At 44.5% G+C, this 14,389-nt stretch overlaps 1 protein-coding gene across 1 annotated transcript in view; it reads left to right on the top strand.

Annotated features, from left to right (window-relative positions):
- BAIAP3 (BAI1 associated protein 3) overlaps positions 1–14,389 on the top strand; it is a 353,459-nt gene that overhangs the window by 219,804 nt on the left and 119,266 nt on the right. Inside the window, exons 17-21 of the mRNA XM_063934569.1 lie at positions 3,698–3,795; positions 4,842–4,893; positions 5,577–5,722; positions 7,394–7,517; positions 11,343–11,486. Of these exons, the coding sequence (XP_063790639.1) occupies positions 3,698–3,795; positions 4,842–4,893; positions 5,577–5,722; positions 7,394–7,517; positions 11,343–11,486 (564 nt within the window). The remainder of the gene's footprint in view (positions 1–3,697; positions 3,796–4,841; positions 4,894–5,576; positions 5,723–7,393; positions 7,518–11,342; positions 11,487–14,389) is intronic.

Here is a 14,389-nt window from a genome sequence, read left to right as displayed (position 1 = left end):
GTACAGCTTCCACTAAAGCCTCAGCATGATGGTGCCCACCCACCCCGAGGGGACCTCGAGGTGGGAGCTTGGCTGCGTCACTTCAGCCACATCTAGGAAAGTTCCTGACAGGATACCTGGGTCAGGGACCTAATTTTCCAGGGATAACAAGCCGGAGTTCGACAGTGCTCCTCCCCAACGATTTTTCAAATCAAGTTTACTAGCCTTGGAGGATACGCGTGTTACGCTGCAACAGGCCATCCTAAAATTGATCCAATCCCAAGTAAATGTTCCTGTGCCGCTGCAACAACGGGTAAAGGGTTACTACTCTAACCTGGTCGTGGTTCCGAAACCGGACAGGTCGGTAAGACCCATTTTGAATCTAAAATCCTTGAACCCTTACCTAAAGGTTTTCAAGTTCAAGATGGAGTCCTTGTGAGCGGTGATTGTGGGCCTGGAAGAAAGGGAGTGCATGGTCTCCCTGGATATAAAAGACGCCTATCTCCATATCCTGATTAGGCCACCTCATCAGGCCTATCTGAGGTTTGCCCTGGTGAATGATCACTACCAGGTCCAGACACTACCCTTTGGCCTGTCCACGGCTCCGAGGGTGTTCACGAAGGTGATGCTGGAAATTATGTTCCAACTCCGAATCCAGGTTTTTTTTTTATAAAAGCAAGGTCCAGGGAGCTTTTATTGCTCTATATCAGGGCTGGCCAAACCGGTCCTCGAGATCTACCAACAGTTCATGTTTTCCAGGCCTCCTGGAGATCTGTAGAATTGTCAGTTAGGAATGAATGCATCACATCTTAATTAGTAATGACTACACCTGTGCACCAGCTAGGTGGTCTGGAAAATGTGAACCGTTGGTAGATCTCGAGGACCGGTTTGGCCAGCCCTGCTCTATGTAGACTGCACTATCCAGCTTCTGTCACACCCTAGGTGGATCCTCAATTTACAGAAGTCTCACCTGGAACCAACTCAGCGGCTTATGTTCCTGGGAATGTTACTGGATACTGCTGCCCAAAAAGTGTTTCTCCCAGAAGACAAGGCAAGAACATTTCAGCAGATGGTCCGCATGGTTCTCCGGCCTACTCGAGTATCCATCCATCTGTGTATATGGTTGCTGGGAAAAATGGTTGCCTCATACGAGGCGATCCAGTATGGAAGGTTGCATGCCAGGACTTTCCAGTTGGATCTCCTGAGCAAGTGGTCCGGATCACATCTTCAGATGCACCGGATAATTCGACACTCACCTCAGGCCAGAATTTCTCTCCTGTGGTGGCTGCAGTCTTCCAACCTACTGGATGGCCAAAGTTTCGTGATTCAGGATTGGATCCTCCTCACGACGGATGCGCATCTGCGAGGATGGGGAGCTGTCACCCAGGGGGTTCAGTTCCAGGGCAGGTGGTCTGTCCACGAAGCCCTCCTTCCGATCAACATTCTGGAACTTCGGGCGATCTACAATGCTCTGTTTCAGGTCTCTCCTCTGCCCAGGGATCAAGCGATCCATGTACAATCGGACAACGCCACTGCAGTGGTGTACATCAATCGACAAGAAGGGACAAAAAGCAGGGCCTGCATGCAAGAGGTCTCAGAGATACTCCTATGGGCAGAAAGAAATGCAAGAGCAATGTCCGTAATCTGGGAAGCGGATTTCCTCAGTCGTCACGGTTTCCACCTGGGAGAGTGGGGGCTTCACCATCAGGTGTTTCAGCAGATCATCTACTGGTGGGGCTGCCCACAAATAGACATGATGGCTTCTCGACTCAACAAGAAGCTTCACTGGTATTGCTCACGAACCAGGGACCCTCAGGCGAGGGTTGTGGATGCACTGACGTTGCCTTGGCCTTACCGGCTGGTCTACCTGTTCATGCAATTCCATTGATCCCAAGGGTGCTAAAGCAAATCAGGACTCAAAGAGTCCAGGTAATTCTGATTGCCGCGGAGGGCATGGTATGCAGATCTTCTGGACATGTCCGTCGAAGACCCTTGGCCCCTGCCAATGAGAAGAGATCTTCTTCAACAAGGACTGTTCATCTACCCGGACTTACGGTGGCCATGTTTGATGGCATGAAAGTTGAGCGGAGCATCCTAGCTCACAAGTGCCTTTCCAAAAAGGTTATTGCTACCATGGTTCAGACCAGGAAACTTGTGACGTCAAAACATTATCATATCTGGAGGAGATATGTTTCTTGGTGTGAGGAACGCATGTATCCACCTGCAGAGTTCCACTTGGGACGTTTCCTCCATTTTCTGCAGGCTGGTGTGCATAAGGGCTTATGTCTGGGTTCCACTGAGGTCCAGATTTCAGCCCTCTCAATTTTCTCCCAGAAGAAATTGGCAGTATTGCCGGAAGTTTAGACCTTCTTGCAGGGGGTGCTTCACATTCAACCTCCTTTTGTGCCGCCCACGGCACCCTGGGATTTGAATATTGTGTTGGAATTCCTACATTCCTCGTGGCTTGAACCTCTTATGACAGTAGAAGACAAGTACCTCACGTGGAAGACGGTGATGTTATTGGCCCTGGCTTCTGCTAGGCGTGTCTCAGAATTAGGGGCCTTATCGTGTAAAAGTCCTTACTTGGTCTTTTATGAGGACAGAGTAGAGCTCAGGACTAGGCAGCAGTTCCTGCTGAAGGTTGTCTCTGCATTCCACTTGTATCAACCTATAGTGATTCCGTCAAGTTCTGGCACTTCTGCTCCTCTGGAGGCATTGGATGCTGTGTGAGCCTTGAAGATCTATGACAAGCGAATGGCTCGGATCAGAAATACGGATTCCTTGTTCGTGCTCCATGATGCACAGAAAAAGGGTTGCCCTGCCTCAATGCAGTTCATTGCTCATTGGCTTAGACTTATTCCTAAGTCTCTGAAGGCCCACTCTACAAGATCGGTGGGCTCTTCCTGGGTGGCTGCCCGTGGAGTCTCGGCCTTGTAACTATACTGAGCTGCTACCTGGTCGGGGAAGAACACTTTTGTAAAATTCTACAAGTTTGATACCCTGGCCAAAGAGTATACCTAGTTTGGGCAGGTGGTGCTGCAGCAGTCTCCGCACATTCCCGCCCGTTCTGGAAGCTTTGGGACGTCCCCATCATACTAAGTCTACCCAATATCCCTTATGGATGCTAGAGAAAATAGGATTTGAATTACCTACCAGTAAATCCTTTTCTCGTAGTCTTTAAGGGATATTGGCGTCCGCCTCAGTGCGTTGACTTTTCTGCAGGTTCTCTTTATATGGTTACCTGTTCAGCTGTTGCTGTTTGTTGTTATCAGCTGTTGCTGGTCATTTTATGTTAGTGGTGCTGGTGTGTAAATCTCACCACTCAATGTTGTTATATTCCTTCTCTCAAGTATGTTCTTTCTCCTTGAGGCACTATTTTACCTATATCTGCCTGTGGGACGGGGCATAGAGGGGAGGAGCCAGCATACCCAGTTGAAGAAATTTAAAGTTCACCATATCCTTTGGACCCCGTCTATACCCCATCGTACTAAGTCTCCCCAATATCCCTTATGGACTACGAGAAAATAATTTACCGGTAGGTAATTAAAATTCTATTTTTGGAGTTTGATGAATGTCACAATTCTACATCTCCTGCGGAGTATAGAAATTGTGACATTTTAAGGATGATGAATAGACCCCTAAATGTTTTATGTTGAAAAGTTTAGTTCAGTTTCTGCCTTCTAGTGAAAGTCTCCCAGTGAAATACTCTGTATTGTAGAATGATGTGGAACAGCTGAGGTGTCTGGTGAAACTAGCTGATGCCGTTCATGAAGATGTAGAGAAAAGCCAGAATGTGTACAACAAGCACTTTGCCAGGTGAGCCCCATAATACCACAATATTATAATACTGAAGTGTGATTGTTACTGTAGATGGATGTTACGTGTCATCCCATTTCTTTCTGTAATCCCACATTTTTAAAATAAAACATAAAAATAAATTCTAAAAGTATGTGTAGTAATAAGCATTATTTACAAGCAGTTTAGCTGCACACAAATTGTGAGACATTGAACTTTACATTTAAGCATACTAATTCCACCCTAGTATTGTTACCTATTCTCCAGGAGTCTTCTGACACTCACATGGCCCTCCTGGACTCCGAAAAGAGAATTCAGGTCTACCACATCCCGCTCATGATTGCCCGTTCGGGAAGTGGGTGGTTCAGGTGGCTTGATGACACGATTGATGCTGAAATGACCCCTTGCTTTGCAATGCTTGGTATTGTGGGGTTAAGTATAAGAGAGGCAGGGTCGAAGTAACACAATCAATGGGGGTGGTAGATGAAGAGGAACATAATGGTACAGCTGTGTACACACGATGTGATTTTTCCTACGATTTTGACTATATAGTCAAAGGCGTAAGAAACTATAGGGCATATCGCACTGTGTGTACAGTCCTTGCGATGCCTATGTATAGTCCCGCGGGATCGGCATCGCAAGGAAAAATAGACTGTGCAGGCAGCCAACATTGACTATATCGGCAGACCTGGGCTCTGGACACGTTGAATAGTCAATGTCAGGCTGTGCGGCGCATTGTGCCATGTGTACACAGCTTAAGGCTGCCTTATATCGCCTACTGAAACCCACCCCTCAAAACACCTCCACCTGCAATCATTACCTCCATCACAATTGTCAATCACCAAGCCCCCAGTTAAAGCCTATGCATTAAAACACATTACACTAACACAAAACAGCAGCAACAATCTCAGGGTTTAAATAGCATCAAGCTTAAATACAGCCTTCACTTATCCTAAGAGTGTAAGCAATGTAGCATTTGTTGTTTGTAATGTTAATGAAAATGGAATAGTAATCACATTATTATACAGTATATTCATTTAAGTGACAAGTGTTTCTTCTCTCCCTAGTATCGTCAAAGTAGATTACTTTAGTATTACCTACAGGCAGCTAGAAAAACTGGTAAGACATATTGTTTGGTTATTTCTTATACTGAAAGGGGATTGCAAGATTTATCGATGGGCAGGTTCTCACTTTTGGATTAAATGATTATTCTTTTTCGTTTTTTATAAAATCAATGTATTATCTATTGCATATACCAGAGGTTCTCAAATGAGGTCCTCAAGGCACCCCAACAGTCCAGGTTTTAGGTATATGTATGACTCAGCACAGATGATTAAATCAATTTGGTGCTAATTAATTTACTTGTGGCCGAGCATGGATATAGCTAAAACCTGGACCATTGGGGTGCCTTGAGGACCGCATTTGTGAACCTCTGGCATACACCATTACCATTGTTCTAGCCTATATACATATGCTTACTATGCTATCCTTTTAAACGGGACACTTATGAACTACACAAGTTCTGTGAGTGACTGCAAGCCTGCATTTCATTTGGTTTTGATCAGCTAAAGAACCTGCGTAATTCATGAGTGTCCCATTTAAAGGGATAGTATGGTATGCCGATATATACACCTGGCTATTTTAGGAGTGCTCCTGTCCTTTTGAATGTATTGCACCTTATGTTATTTAAACATACAGGTCTGGAGGACATTTCATGGTCTTATGCACCATGTGGCTCATTAATGCATTAATAATGTGAACATCTCAGAGCATTATGGTACTTTGTGTTCTGTTCCCTACAGGTGGCTGATGAAGTGAGCATTGCAATGGAGAGTCTGGGCTCAGAGCAAGAAGAGCCCCGAATCACCCATGCTATTGGGGAGACGTTATTTGAGCTTTACATTACCCTCAAGGAACTGAGGCGTTTTAGGGATTACCTGCCTTTAAAGTACGTGATTTGTTCTCCTCTTTTGTCTTTTGCTGGAAGGCTTGACTTTAGATAGAAGTAAAGGGTCTTATTCAGAGTCAGTCTTAAAAGCAATCTGAGACTTTTTTGAATCTCAAGATGTAATTTTCTTTAATGTCCATGTGCGTCTTTTTGCAATGTGTGTCTTTTGTTGTCTCAAGCCTGACTTGAGACTCTCTGAGAAAGGAGCTGAGACTGGGCTTGGAATGGGGGCGTGTTCTGGATGTGCAATCTCAAATCAAGGCAAACATTTCAGCTGAAGAGTCTCAAATGCAGCCTCTTGAAAGGGTCTCCGTTAATTTCCTGACAGTCGGGATGCCAGCGGTCAGGAGACTGGCGCTAGAATCCCGACAGCCGATGAATTATAGATGGTCGGAATACCAACAAACGCTCAGTATTCCTCCTGGATCCACGCCACCAACTGAGTGGGAATGTAATACGAGCCACCGGGCTCGTGGTGGTCGCAGCAAGCCCGTGAGAGGACTCGATGTGCTGCTGTCGGGATTCCGGTGGTGGTCTCCTGACCACCAGGATCCCGACCGTCAGGAAATCATACTGTACCAAATCCTCTTGAAAGGCTGTGACTTGAATCATATCTGATCCTGGTGTACTGTAAGTGTAAAGTCAGTAGTGACTGCGTGGCTGTTAATGATGATCCGATTGTTTGCAACTATCATTTATTCAAATTTAGTAACACAGCAGGAGCAGTGTTTAAAAATCATTTTGCTCTGCAAGTTATCCTCGTTTTTTAGAAATAAAGGCCGATCCATGCACAATTGGGAATAGATAAGTCTGCACATATATTTATTAGTGAAATGAAAAAGAAATATTTTATTTGTAGCTGCTTTGCGGACCAATTCAGATGCTCCAAGCCACTTGGGTACTAAATAGCTGCACAGTCCGGCTATTAACTTCAATATATTTCTACTGTGAGCTGCGATTATTAGCATTGTTGCTACTGTTGGCACACCTCCAATCGCAGTCCAGTCTTAGCTCAGCCTGGTACCACAAGGGTAGTAGGGAGTCACAGCTCGAGTTTCTAAGATGTGACTGTGACTAAGTTGCAGAGATGAGACTTAAGTTTCACACAGACTCTGAATAGGGAACAAGATGTCACTATTCATTTGTATTGTGATTCAGTGTAAAAGCCTTATCATGTCCTTTTATAGATCATTGATTTTTGCTCACCCCACATAAAATAATATAATAGGGCCTAATTCAGACCTGATTACAGCCACAAAGTTTTTCTGTAATAGGCAAAACCATGTGCAGTGCAGGTGGGGCAGATATAACATGTGCAGAGAGCGTTAGATTTGGGTGGGGTGTGTTCAAACTGAAATCTAAATTGCAGTGTAAAAATAGAGCAGACAGTTTTTACCCTGCACAGACACAATATAACCCACCCAAATCTCTCTCTCCCTGCACATGTTATATCTGCCCCACCTGCATTGCACATGGTTTTGCCCATTAGAGAAAGATTTTGCCGCTGCAATCAGGTCTGAATTAAGCCTCACCGGGTGCAACAGCCTTTCCTGTCAGCCAATGAGTAGATATGCAGAGCAGCGTGTACTTTAATTGATGTAGCCAGCATTACAGATTTCCTTATTGTACAGGTCACACTACACAGCAATCATTATCTTTCTGTTACCACAGAGACAACAAATCACTGGCCTTGATGGGATTCCACGACCTGTTTAAAGTTTCCATCCAGACTTGGCTTCAAACTGTGCACGAAAAGGCCACTGACAGGATACAGCGAGCAGTGGAAGTAGATAAGGTGATAGATAACATAGGAAAATAGGATTTATCTTTTTTTCCTTAATGCATCATCTGCTCAGATTGCCAGAACTGAGGTTTATATACAGTAGCTTTATTGTGTTTGTCACTGGGGTTCCTGCAAGTGATTGTCAGCTATTTTGTTTTTTGGAGTTGGGATCCCAAGTTTGACACATGTTATAATCACAGGACCACAATAAAGATAATAAGACCCCACTTAGTTTCCCACCAGGTAGAGTCAGCACTCCTGCTCTGAGGCATAGAACAGGTTTCGGTAAAATATTTGAGACAGTTTACATTGTACGTTTGATGATTCTGTCAGTATAATACAGCTTTGCAGGATGACATACGGCCTTTGAATACTACTTTGTTACGGCGCAGATGTTACAGCCGGAGGCTTACTCAGCTGATCTCCTTTTTTTTTTAATGGCCTCTGTCGGTGACTCCGGTTCAGAAACAAACATGAAAGAGAGTCAGATGCTATATTAGGAACTCTTTGGAATCTGCAAACTCCTTATCATCTCCGGTCTCCTGGGGACTTGGGCCTTTTATATTTAGGGAACTGAGGTTAATAAAGGGACCAGTGTAAAGCACAGAAGATGTAACGAGACAGAGAGACCCTACTGAAAGGACTTTAATTACATAACTGTAAGCTTCAGAGGATTTGTAATTACCTGTCATGCGTCATAGTCAGACCTGTGTTGAATAGTTTAATAATTACAGAAGTCTTGTCTATCTGGTTGGTTGTACAGCTGAATAATATACATACTGACTACGAACAGTTCTGAAATACTGTGTATATAATGTCATTGCCATTATTGATTTACTTTTCCAAGCGGGGAAACTGTTAGTTGGGAAAGAGGAAAAATCTTAATGTTCACCGTTCAGGACCCCTCTGCAAACCATAGGCAAACGCAGGGGGGAGGGGGTTCTGGTTGCCCGGAAACCCCCCTACTCTTGGCTCAAATTTTGACAATACCAACGGTATATAATACGATTACTAGAGCTGCTGCCACATCATGCAAGTTAAGAGACAGAGCAGAGCTACTACACATGCCCAGTGGTAGCAGCTTCTTCTATCAAGTTTGCGGTGTGTGGATCTGAGCACTCAATCAGTGCACTGGACCAGAGAGTAGCTACCAGGAAGAAGAGACAGGAGCCTTATCATGAGGTGGAAGAATGTGTGCTTAGAAAGTGTAGTACTGGTTCCATTGTGTTTGCGTATATATTTATTATAGTATGTTTAACCTTTTTCATGACCACTTATCTTATTTATATTATTTAAATGTTTGATACAATCTATACTATAGACCGTCTATAGTGTTACATGTTAATTTAATACTGTATTCCATGTTCTGCAGAGTGGAAGACTGTGTATTACATTTGGAAACCCCCTCTAGAAATCCTGCGTTTGCCACTGCAAACAGATGCAGGAGCAGGTGCCACCAGCACAATTACGGCCCTATAATGCCACTGCTACTCTAGGGGGCTGGGCCCCCAGACACTGGGGCCCTTGTGGGATATCTCCCTACAATGATAGACACTCTTGACACAGGAAAGGTGCTAAAATTAATGAGGAAGCACAGATATCAAAGAAATAAAATACAAAAACATATTTTTCATTCAGTCGTATGCAATGTTTTCTGCAACACCATGTGCTAAAATGCTGCTGGACGTTTCTTGTGCCTAAGAAAAACTGCACATGTGCTGTCAATTTGGTATGGAACACGATGAGCAAAACTGTATTTGGATTTCATGAAATTACCAAATAAGGCCTTAAGACTAGAGATGAGCGGGTTCGGATTTACTCGGTTCTTAACGCCAGAAAGTTATTTTTTTCTGGATTTTTCTTATTGGCTAACCAAAACACGTGTCGTCCGTGAGCCAATAAGGAGATTCGGGTCAATCCGAGTAAAACCGAACCCGCTCATCTCTACTTCAGACATATAGGTTACATTACTGGTGTTCCATGAAGTGGCAAACTGTGCAACACATTTATGATTCCTTTTCCTCTAAAAATAAAAAAAAATGTATGCTAAAATATACATATACTGTAGATTCATAGTGTAGTATGTACAATGCCTCATACTATCTAGAATTATACACTCACCAAGGTCATTTGGAACTTTAGTCTTAAATAAACTATGTCCAGTGTGGCTATGCTTCTAAAAGGCTTTGCCAAATTATGGGGGAAATGTATCTTGTCTTCTAAAGGGCAGAGAGGAGGATACGGACTACTTGTCCATAGCAACAAATCAGCTTCTACCTGGCATTTATTAAGTACATTCTGGAAAATGAAACATAGGCGCTGATTGGTTTCTATGGACAACTTCTACAGGAATCCAGTTCTCCACTTAGAAAGCTTGAAACATTTCCCCCTATGTATCCAATGGCCCTAGCTTTCCTCTATTCAGCTGTAGCCTTTACAGCCCACCAATAGTACATATAGATGAATACACTTAAGTGAGAAACACTTTAACCCACTGTGGTGCCAGTATTATTCTTGAGTGAGGTTATGTGCCTAATGGGGACCTTGGGAAGTGTTCCAGTGTTGACCAGAGACACTCCTGCTCGTATGGTAGAGGCAGGGAGTTCAGTTCAGGCTGAGTTTATACTACGTTGCAGCTACATTTTATGTTGCAATATTTTATACCAGGAATAGAGAAAATGGCATTCCAGCTGCTGTTGTACTACATATCCCAGCTGTTAGGGCATGGTAAAACTGTGGCAAGGCATGCTGGGATGTGTAGTTCCACAGCAGCTGGCGTGTCACACCTTGGATACCCTGCTTTATACATTATGCTTTATGCAGATTTGTAGTATTTGTTTTCATGTTGAGTAATATAAAGTTACTACTTGTTTCTCTTGTAATAGGCGTGCAGTACCATATAACCCTTACAGCTAATATAAAAGACATTGGCCCTCATTCCGAGTTGTTCGCTCGTTGCCGATTTTCGCTATACTGCGATTATCCGCTAACTGCGCATGCGCAATGTTCGCAGAGCGCATGCGCTTAGTTATTTTACACAAAAGTTAGGTATTTTACCGACGGCATAACAAAGCTTTTTCATCGTTGTGCTGATCGTAGTGTGATTGACAGGAAGTGGGTGTTTCTGGGCGGAAACTGGCCGTTTTATGGGAGTGTGCGAAAAAACGCTGGCGTTTCTGGGAAAAACGCGGGAGTGTCTGAAGAAACGGGGGAGTGTCTGGGCGAACGCTGGGTGTGTTTGTGACGTTAAACCAGGAACGAAACTGACTGAACTGATCGCAATGGCTGAGTAAGTCTCGAGCTACTCAGAAACTGCTAAGAAATTTCTATTCGCAATTCTGCTAATCTTTCGTTCGCAATTCTGCTAAGCTAAGATACACTCCCAGAGGGCGGCGGCTTAGCGTGTGCAATGCTGCTAAAAGCAGCTAGCGAGCGAACAACTCGGAATGAGGGCCCTTGCCAAAATAGAATTGTTCCATCTAGAACAGCATTATTGAAATAAGCTGATGTATAAACTCTCTCTGCAGTTGTTTAATGCACTGATTATGGGGCAGATGTACAGTACTAAGCCTTTGACATTGAAAAAGTGGAGAGAGCTAAAGTAACAGCCAATCAGATCCTCGCTGCCATTTTTCAAACACTTGGCAGTTACAAGCTGATTGGCTGCTACTCATCTCTATACACGTTATCACTCTCCAAGCCTTAGTATATCTCCCCCTATGTCTTGTGCTTAGCTCAGTCTTGTCTCTACATCTTGATCATATATCTCGCACAGTTTGCATGACTCGCGGACATCATTAGTTCCCAGTGATTCTGTATTCCCTCTTGTTCGCACAGCTGGAGTATGTGGACTCTCTCTCTAAGCACAGCAGCTCAGCGGTGGATGTCACTAACTGCTTCTCACAAATCAAAGAGTTCTGGATTCAGCTAGCTTGGCCAGACTCCTCGGAGGCCTTTGGGTTTCTAACCCAGCTTTCTGAAGTAAGTTGAAGAACCAATGTATATATGTGAGGAAATAGAGCTTGGGATATATGCAGCGTCTACAAATCTACCCAGTCATTTTAGTTTAAAGGCACTTATAATGTTTAGGCAATCTGTGGTTCACCAGCAGTGGAAGTGCAATGATATGCTATGTCAACCTCTGGCCAGCAGGGTATGATGGGACTTTTATGTCCATAGTTGCTGGAGCCCGTAAAGACTGTTGGTTATATTGTGTGAAAGGGCTATACAGCAGGTAGCAGGGCTGTAACTAGTGGTGTACGATCGGTGTCATTGTCTAGCGCACAGGGCTCTAGGGGTGGCACCATCGCTGTCCCACGGTCCCTTAATCTGGCTAGCAGGGTGCTTAGATGGCCTGGATGTTCGGGGCCTGGATGTTCGGGGTACATGCTCTGTAGTCTGTACAGCCATCTGGGGATGCTCCGAGCAGTGCCGTACTTCCTGTAGCTGACTGCCCCGTCCACTCGGTGAGAAGTCATGCGCTCAGGGGGCAGGGCCTGCACATTTAGTACTATCTGCAGGTTATCTTTGGTGCTTTTTAATAATTGCTGTCCAACTGGACGGCCATGGGCCAGCCTGCACCTTCATCCAGTAGCTGTAGAGTGGAAAGTGGCCACTCTTGAGGGTCAGCTGGTCACCATCTCTCTCTCCGCTGCAGCTCCTCTTCCCTGTCTACTGACTCCTCAGCCTAAACACTTTATGTGCACAAGGTTTGGCTGCATACTCAGATCTTTGATATTGAACCACTTGCTTCATATTACAATACAATCATTTCAGCAGTATATTTGCTGCGGATCCCAAGGGCATTCTTCCATAATACGTGGGTATATGCCACATAGTGGGGCCGACTCGCACTGATCTCTGATCATGGACGCAAACAGCAAGTTTTTGCATACAGCGCAGCATATTTGCATTCGTCCATCCTATTCTGAGTCAGGAACAACTTGGACGGATCTGTCTTCCTGCAAAATAGGGCGTTTCGGGGCGTGCACTGTATGGCGACAATGCAGTCGCACATACAGTAACCACCCTGACTTGGAGTGCCGCGGGCATGTCACAGAATCTCCATGTGATTCTGAGTCGTGCGTATGGGGAAGGGAGGCCTGTGTCTGACAGATCTCCTGCACCTAGCATGGGCATGGTGCAAGTGCAGGTACTAATGATGGCAGTTGTGGTGGTCAGCAAAACATCAGTGAACCGCACAGGTTTCCGTTTACAGGTGCACGAGCACCAGCAATAGCATAACGTAGTAAATCAGGCCACACGCAACTACAGCCACTTTGTATGCGACTAGAATCAGTCCAAGTGGCTGCATTTGCATAGCAATGTAGATGAAACACAGGGGCACTGAGGGTAATATAATATAGTACTTTATACAGGTTGAGTATCCCATATCCAAATATTCCGAAATACGGAATATTCCGAAATACGGACTTTTTGGAGTGAGAGTGAGATAGTGAAACCTTTGTTTTCTGATGGCTCAATGTACACAAACTTTGTTTAATACACAAAGTTATAAAAAATATTGGCTAAAATGACCTTCAGGCTGTGTGTATAAGGTGTATATGTAACATAAATGCATTCTGTGCTTAGATTTAGGTCCCATCACCATGATATCTCATTATGGTATGCAATTATTCCAAAATACAGAAAAATCCGTTATCCAAAATACCTCTGGTCCCAAGCATTTTGGATAAGGGATACTCAACCTGTATATAAAATTACATTAACAAATGTACAGTATAGTTGAAAACAATAAATCAAAAGCCATTCACTTTCTCCATTTGTAGGGTTATTTTGCTGGACAGCCAATAACAATAACCATATTTTAGGTCACTGGATTTCTACTTCACCTGCTATCTAGTATCCTCCATCTGCTTATTATTGGAATTTATTGTTATTTTAACCTGTGTGAGTTTATTATTGCACTTTTATACAAAAGGTACTATTTTATCTTAACCTTGTTGCTCTGAGTTAGCATTTATACAAAAGACTTTCTCTTCCATTCATACCTACTTGTAAACAGCAACTCTATCCAGTCACAGCAACGAGCTTTACTTCTCATATTGAAAAGCCATTGCACATTGTAATCTTGGCCTATTATCCCAATTAAAATTGCAGATTTGTTTATTTCTCTTACTTCCTTGAAATTGTCCAGAATTAGCTACAAACCTGATAATTACACAGTACAGAATTTTTTTCTCTCTTACGTCCTAGAGGATGCTGGGGTCCACATTAGTACCATGGGGTATAGCAGTGGCGTGCAGTGAGATCAGTGGCTGGTGAGGCATGCCCACTACCACCGCCTAATTCCCAATCCAATGCCGCCACCCATGCCCGCAAAGTCTTGGGAGCAGCAGCAGCCAGGGCCTGGGCAGCAGAATCGCCCGGGGTTAAGGATAGCAGTGGAGGGTCTGCAGGGAAGCGGGATTATACCTCGGCAGACATACAGTAATCACCCCCACTCCCCTTATACCCCAGAACACATATACAGTAATCACCCCACCCTCCCTTTATACCCTAGCCCATATGCAGTAATCACCACCCCCTCCCCTTTTCCCTCGGAACACATGGCGTAATTGCCCCCCTCCCCTTTTCCCACAGCACACAAGGAGTAATTGCGCCCCCTGCCCTTATACCCCAGCACATTATACACATCTCCGTGCTGAGCGCTGCTGTGTACTAACCATGGGCTGCCCTGCTCTTTGAAACAGAGCGCAGGGCAGCCCATGGTCAGTAGACAGCAGCGCTCAGCACGGACACCGGCTGGCTATACACACTGGCCGGCTCTCTGGCTGCGCTGCTGACTTAGGCAGTGGGGACACTGACCAGTGGTGGGGCCGGAGCGCGTAGTTCATGAGCCGAAGATGGTGGAGGCTCAAGTA

This window comes from Pseudophryne corroboree, chromosome 7 (genome assembly GCF_028390025.1).
Source record: "Pseudophryne corroboree isolate aPseCor3 chromosome 7, aPseCor3.hap2, whole genome shotgun sequence".
Classification (NCBI taxonomy): Eukaryota; Metazoa; Chordata; class Amphibia; order Anura; family Myobatrachidae; genus Pseudophryne; species Pseudophryne corroboree.
The sequence above is the reverse complement of the archived record's forward strand: the minus strand, read 5'-3'. Positions and strand labels throughout refer to the sequence as shown.